General features: G+C 38.6%; 1 protein-coding gene across 3 annotated transcripts; it reads left to right on the top strand.

Annotated features, from left to right (window-relative positions):
- The first annotated feature begins 264 nt into the window (after positions 1 to 264).
- LOC114868626 (G2/M phase-specific E3 ubiquitin-protein ligase-like) lies at positions 265 to 5,304 on the top strand. 3 transcript variants are annotated; one of them, XM_041073578.2, is made up of 11 exons: positions 265 to 1,157; positions 1,696 to 1,763; positions 1,886 to 2,308; positions 2,599 to 2,662; positions 2,783 to 2,929; positions 3,005 to 3,097; positions 3,208 to 3,497; positions 3,684 to 3,904; positions 3,999 to 4,199; positions 4,396 to 4,585; positions 4,912 to 5,304. In XM_041073578.2, exons 5-11 carry the CDS (start codon positions 2,871 to 2,873, stop codon positions 5,238 to 5,240), a joined length of 1,383 nt encoding a protein of 460 aa, XP_040929512.1. In that variant the 5' UTR covers positions 265 to 1,157; positions 1,696 to 1,763; positions 1,886 to 2,308; positions 2,599 to 2,662; positions 2,783 to 2,870; the 3' UTR covers positions 5,241 to 5,304. The 3 variants fall into 3 exon arrangements, with proteins under 3 accessions (XP_040929512.1, XP_029028217.1, XP_029028218.1); XM_029172384.3 differs by lacking the exon at positions 265 to 1,157 and having other exon boundaries at positions 1,685 to 1,763; XM_029172385.3 differs by lacking the exons at positions 265 to 1,157; positions 1,696 to 1,763; positions 1,886 to 2,308 and having other exon boundaries at positions 2,349 to 2,662.
- The last annotated feature ends 1,855 nt before the right edge of the window (positions 5,305 to 7,159 follow it).

The raw sequence follows: 7,159 nt of genomic DNA, 5'->3' as shown, positions 1-7,159 counted from the left end.
CATGTGGGTCCTCATCCGAACGAACCCTGACAGTTGCCTGCATTTGACAAGCATACATTTCCGGTTAAGCTCTACCTGGACACATCCTCTGTCATTCAGGCTCTTACGTTTCATTCAGAATCAGAGCAAACTATAGGTCATTGCGGTCTGAGTAAATTTTAAGAGTTTGGTTAAACCTTAAAGCTGCTTTAACAAGACAACGACTTAGTTTTTCCTTCTCTTTTTTTTCTCAAAACGAAAAATCAGTTTTAAATCCAACTCCGTCCGTTGTGTTGAAAAAAACAACAACACCTGAATTCCGTTAATTAATATTACGAGTTGAAACGAAAACCAAGTTTGTTTTGTATTTTTTCCTCATGATCAACAAACCAGAAGACGAGTACAGATATACAAATAAAATACATTTATAACACAGATTGATGAATAAATATAAATTCGTATTTTATGTTATTATACTTATATTATTCTATTGGATTGGCTGGAGGAGGGACTGTGTCTCTGGGCTGGCCTGGAAACTGTAAAAACATCAGCAGCTTCGGCAATTGACAACAAACACTAGCGAGCAAAGATGCATAATAATCTATAATATTTAAAAATGAACTACTCTACATTTAATGATACAATTCCATGACATCGTTTTTTGTGCTTAATGTGCAGACACAGATAGGAATGAAAAGTCGGACCTCCCATCTTTGCGCCACCTGGTGGTTAAAGCGAGACTAGCACCCTGGTTTTTTTCAGGTGGCTGCAGGATTAAAAATCCTTAGTCGGGGACGCACCCGTGGCGCGCTGGCGACGCGCACGTACTGCGGTAAAAAAGGTGGTTGCTTTGAAGTGCTACGACTGTACGTAAGGTAGTTGCAAGCTACAGTATAAACGAAGGTTTTGTGACCAATACTCTTTCTCTAAGCTGTTCAACTTTATTAAACAACTCCTTATTCTATTCGGCTAATTTTTGCTTTTAACTTTTTCAAAATGAAAACATTGTATGTAAGACTATGTATGACTATGTATTGATTGACAATTAAAGTCAATCAAAACCGTCAATATTAAAATACAAGCTCTTATTTCAGGTCTCCACACTACCAGATGACACACACAGGTACCCAGGCACAGCCACTGCCAGCCTAGCTACTGCTGTCACATCACTGAGATCAGTAAGTGATGCTGTGGTTACATTAATGCACAGGGCGACAAAAAAACTCAAAAAAGGCCATGCATCCAAACAGTGCCCATGTCAGAATGTGATGGAAACGTGGATTCTGCTTTTTCAGAGACGAGTGTTATAGCTCTGCTTGGTCCATATCACACATGATATTGTGCTTTGATTAATTTACAATATATTAACTTTTTTCCATGTCATTTTTAACTTGCACTCACTTCACCAGTGTACATAAAGCAAGTTTTGCTTCATGTACACTGGTGAAGTGAGTTCTATATGTTTATGTTAAGCATTGGTCACATTGGGCTGACACAGCTTGTAAAATGAAACATTAAAAGGATATAATGTTTTGCATTGAAAAATGCTGATCAACTTTATTAAACGACTCCTTATTCTATTCAGCTAATTTTTGCTTTTAACTTTTTCAAAATGAAAACATTGTATGTAAGACTATGTATTGATTGACTATGAAAGTCATTCAAAACTGTCAATATTAAAATACAAGCTCTTATTTCTGGTCTCCACACTACCAGGTGACACACACAGGCACCCAGGCACAGCCACTGCCAGCCTAGCTACTGCTGTCACATCACTGAGATCAGTAAGTGATGCTGTGGTTACAAGTGTCTGAACAGCATTAAATGTCAGCCTAAATGCATATAAGCATTACACTTATTACAGTTCACTATACAACGATATTCTGTCTGCTTGTTTTCAATACAGGTGCCTCTGCCATCCATCCCTGGACGTCACGTGCATCGATCAAGACACATAAACAGAAGGCATGTCAAAACATACACTAAGGAAGTTGTGTGTTTGCCTTTTTCACTGGAGTCATCACTCTGTCATTCCCAGGGGAGATTCTCGGAGTAGGTTAGCCTAAGCTGGCCTTATTGGAAAAATGTAATTTTCTACTGAATGGACTGAAGACCAATTAAGATGGGAAATAACAGCTATTTTCAGACGAGTATTTGGGTATCAGAACACCAGTTATTACCGTTTCAGTTTTTGAGCACCATCAAGGGGTGCAAAAAACTAATGAAACCACAGGTCACCTCCAATTTCCCCTGGGGTGGTAAAGAAGTTGCTTCCATGTGCTCCAACCTTTGTATGTACATCATGGCAGAAATGGAAGCTCCATCACAGGTGAGCATGTTGTTGCATACATTTCCAATTTGAACTTGTTGGTTTAACTACAAATGATATCACTTACTCTCTGCAATCATTAAGCCTTATGTAATTTAATGTTTATAAGGTATTTTTGACTACACACTAAAATGAACAAAAATAAACTGTTTAATATTCAAAGTCAACCTGGAGCACATAGCTCAACCCAAAACCCACCTCTAAACACAGGATAGAAACTATAACTTTTAACATAACACTTTTTAACATGGCTTTTTTCCTGTTATGTATATCCTATCCTTTTTATACAGAATTTGCTTGTGGAACTCTCTGATGACAGTGATTTTGAAAGCCAAGCTCCACAACTAAGGAGATGTAAGTAAAAAGAAAAGAAAATGTCTGTCATGCAAATCACAACCAATCTACAGTAGGTTAGATGGTAAGATCATTTATTTTAATAATGTGGTTATATTAATGACAGATTTTTTCATGCAGCAAGACGGACAAATGTATCATCCATATCTCAGAGGGAACAATATGAAAGGCAGGAGGGTGAGAAACCAGGCCTCAAGCTGACATTGAGATGGAATTACATGAACAGCGAGGACCAAATCAAGCTACTACTCACTTCACAGATTTTATGTATGAATGTGTTTATTCAGTTGTTGTTGGCCGTTTTATGGTATGGAATTTATTTTTACCTTTTATATATTTTAGTCCTGTTTATGTTGATGATGAAGAAGCCATTGAGGAGGCCATCAGACGCAGTCTTTCAGAAGAGGCAGGATCTTCATCCTTACAGGATTCAAGGTAATCTTACATGGCATATATAACATTTCAGTAAAGTATTTGTAGTGTACCTCTCAGATGGACATTAATTTTGATTTTGGTTTGTTTACTTTTGATCACTTATCTTGAAGATTTGCAAGAACACTGTCCAAAGAAGAAATAACTGGAATTGTAAAAGCACACAGTGAGAGGGTTGTTACGACATCTTACAAGCCAATCTACATCAGTCGAGGGAACCTGTGGACAACTGCCCTCAGACAGTTTAGCAGACAGAGATTTGCTGAGAGCACTCACATGCTATATGTGACCTTTGCCAGTGATGAAGACATCACTGAAGATGCTGAAGACCTTGGAGGGCCTAGGCGGGAATTCTTTCGTCTACTTGTAAAAGCCATCTACAAGGAGACTGGAGCTTTTGAAGGTGCTTTTTCATAAGTTGCTCTAATTACACGTTTCAATTATGAGACCTATCTTAATAGGAGATAATTTAGCTACACATATGCAGTGTTAGTAAAGATCAAAGTTAGGGTTGTTGGTTTTGATTTTTATACACTATTCACATATTTTTGTATTTATTGTACTATGCAATATTTTGTCATTTTCTTAGAGTCTTCAAATGGCTTTATTCCAAGACTCAACATTACCCATGTGCAAAATGGATTGTATCGCACTATTGGACAGATGATGGCCACTATCATAGTCCAGGGTGGTGAGCCTCCAGTTCTGCTTTCCCCTCTTGTGGTGGGCTTCCTCTTGACAGGGCACTTTCAATTCAATGTGACTCCAGATGATGTAGCTGACATGGAGCTGAGAGAAGCCCTCAAGAAGGTATATGCATGGCCCTAACCTCAATATTAAGCACATTTATGTTAAACGAGTGCCTCTTTTAATTCATGGTTGTGTTTGCTTTATTGACCTTGAGGTTGATCAAGCTGCATCAAAGGATGAGTTGGATCAAGCCATCGGATACTGTGAATCATGGCAGTACCAAATCGAAGGTCTTCCAAATCCAGTCACTATGGACAACAAGGATGCATTTGTGAAGAGTGCAATACTTTTCCATGTTCTTATACAACGACAGAGCTGCTATGATCAGTTAGTTGAGGGATTGAAGCAGTATGAAGTGAGTTTCAACGTCATTCAATTTTTCTTTCACAGTTGCAGTATGTTAGCCTACTGTATGTTTGAATGTGTCATTTCATCATTAGTTATAACTGTTTTTACAGTTTTTCCTGCAAGTATAAATTTGGGTTGAATAAGTGCAAAAGGTTTGGAATGTGTAATAGTGTTTCTAATAGTGTTTTTTCTTTCATTCCTAGGTTTTTTCACTTCTCAAAGAAGACCCTGGTATTCGGGTTCTTCTTGAGATGCCCCAAAAATGCAACGATGTCACAGATGATGATGTAGCTACTCTTCTAAAACCTGTCTATTCTGTTCTTGGAAGTAACAAAAGACCAAGTGAGGAGTTAATGGTGGTCAAGTTCAGAGAGTTTCTCCACTGTGTACAAGGTAATTAATTGTCTTTCCCATATAAGTTCTAAGTTAGCTGCATTGATGTGCTGGAACACCATGCATAATGCTAATCTAATATTGTGAATTGTGGTGAATTCCAGACATTTTTGTCTAAAATTCATCCTAGGACACTGGAGCTTGTTACTTTGTTCAAAATCTATATGACTGTAACTCGTGACACTTGCTATTGGATTATGAATGATAATTCTCAAACATTTTAATCTTCATACAACATTTATACAGTTGAAGTCTTTAAAACATTTATTGTTAGCTAGAATTGTAATGCCCACTTTTATTTGTTTTGTATCACATTCGCTCTGTAGAGAAGGAAATTGGGGAACGTCTTCATGCCCGGGACCTCACTGAGGCAGAAAAGGAGTTCATCCAGACGCTGACTGCTGGACATATCTTGGCCTTTGCAACAGGAAGCAGCCAAGTGCCAGCTACTGGGTTTCTTCCTAGTCCCAAACTGACTTTTGTCCATGATGAGACAAAACACCTTCCTGTGTCTCACACATGCTCAAATGAACTTCATATCATATGTTGTCTTTCCATTGTTTCCATCATGTTCAAGTGGGTTAATTGTGACAGCCAGTTCTTGCAGGTCTTGGTGGTTAAGTGGGCACAAGGAGACAGGTGCATGCAATGTTGATGCTGAATCTACTGTTATGCTCCTGTTAAACCATCCAGATGCTGCTACAGAGAACAACATATGTCTGTCTAGGGACAAAATTTGCAGCGGTGTCCTGTTCCCTTCAGTTGAAACTGAATGATTGTAAACGCTGCTTTGAATGCATTCAATGTCTGATTGATCCTGGGAATGTAAACATAATGTAGACAAAATAAATCTGTATCATTGTCAACATCCAATGCTTCTGTTGACTCAAGCTCATTGAAAATGGGTGCAAACACATCTCTGCAGTTTTTGTTCAAATCCCGATTAAATCTTTCAATGCGCTGGTTATGAACAGAGCTGCCAGTCAGAACAGAGGTGTCACCCCTGTGCAGTCTCATGTCTTGCCAAATCTGGGCATTCTCCCCCCATAATCAGTTCTGACATGAAGGGGTCGGCCATATTTGCTGATGGCTGTGCAAAATAGATCCATAACAGTTTCAGCCATATTATTACTGGAACACTGAAGGAAGACTAAGAGTCTACTGTATCCATCCATTGCACAGTGCACAACTAATTTCCATCTGATTAGTTTATGATTCCCATCTATGTGCCATATATAATTTGGAAAAGGCACAGTGTATACCCTCCTCTGAATTGTTGCGGTTCTCCTGGACTCAATACCAGCAGCATCAATCCTTTGTACAGACTGTCTGATACGACATCTCTGCACCACAATGTTTTTCGAACGTAAATGTCCAATCAGCATAATTTGTCCTATATTAGGATGTTCCGATTTGATTTCATTGATGGTTGCATTTAATTCTTCGTCAGAAATGTTGCAAAATCTTGTGTGCCTTATGTTGTAGTCCTGCATGAGCTTGTACAACGTAGGCCGGGAGATCTGCAGGACTTTTGCCACTTCAGTAAGTGTTGTGCCAAGCGCCAGCAAACTCTCAATGTCCTCTCTGGAGATGGAAGTATGCTCATGCTATAAAGGGAGAAAGAAATAAGGATACTCAGTAATTTTTCAATGCAAAACATTATATCCTTTTAATGTTTCATATTACAAGCTGTGTCAGCCCAATGTGACCAATGCTTAACATAAACATATAGAACTCACTTCACCAGTGTACATGAAGCAAAACTTGCTTTATGTACACTGGTGAAGTGAGTGCAAGTTAAAAATGACATGGAAAAAAGTTGATATATTGTAAATTAATCAAAGCACAATATCATGTGTGATATGGACCAAGCAGAGCTATAACACTCGTCTCTGAAAAAGCAGAATCCACGGTTCCATCACATTCTGACATGGGCACTGTTTGGATGCATGGCCTTTTTTGAATTTTTTTGTCGCCCTGTGCATTAATGTAACCACAGCATCACTTACTGATCTCAGTGATGTGACAGCAGTAGCTAGGCTGGCAGTGGCTGTGCCTGGGTACCTGTGTGTGTCATCTGGTAGTGTGGAGACCTGAAATAAGAGCTTGTATTTTAATATTGACGGTTTTGATTGACTTTAATTGTCAAGAGTATCGGTCACAAAACCTTCGTTTATACTGTAGCTTGCAACTACCTTACGTAAGAAGGCTAGCTAGTAAAGTTACCTAACTGTAATTCCCAACAGATGCAATAGAAATATTCCATTCAAACCTTTTAAACCACAGCACGTGCAACTGTGCTTTTAGGGTGTATTGAGCTGTCTTACAGTAGCTTGGCATCAGAACACGAATATTATAAGCTGTAACGTAAGAAACCAATGCAGAAACACTAAAACATTGTTTTGGAGCTTTTCAGGCCATAAGAAAACTAGTTTAAACCACGGCACATGCAACTGTGTTTTTAGGGTGTATTGAGCTGTCTTACAGTAGCTTGGCATCAGAACATGACTATTACAAGCTGTAATTTTAGAAACCAATGCAGAAACACTAAAACATCGTTTTTGAGCTTTTCAG

This window comes from Betta splendens, chromosome 13 (assembly GCF_900634795.4).
Source record: "Betta splendens chromosome 13, fBetSpl5.4, whole genome shotgun sequence".
Taxonomy (NCBI): Eukaryota; Metazoa; Chordata; class Actinopteri; order Anabantiformes; family Osphronemidae; genus Betta; species Betta splendens.
This window is presented reverse-complemented; position numbering and strand designations above follow the sequence as displayed.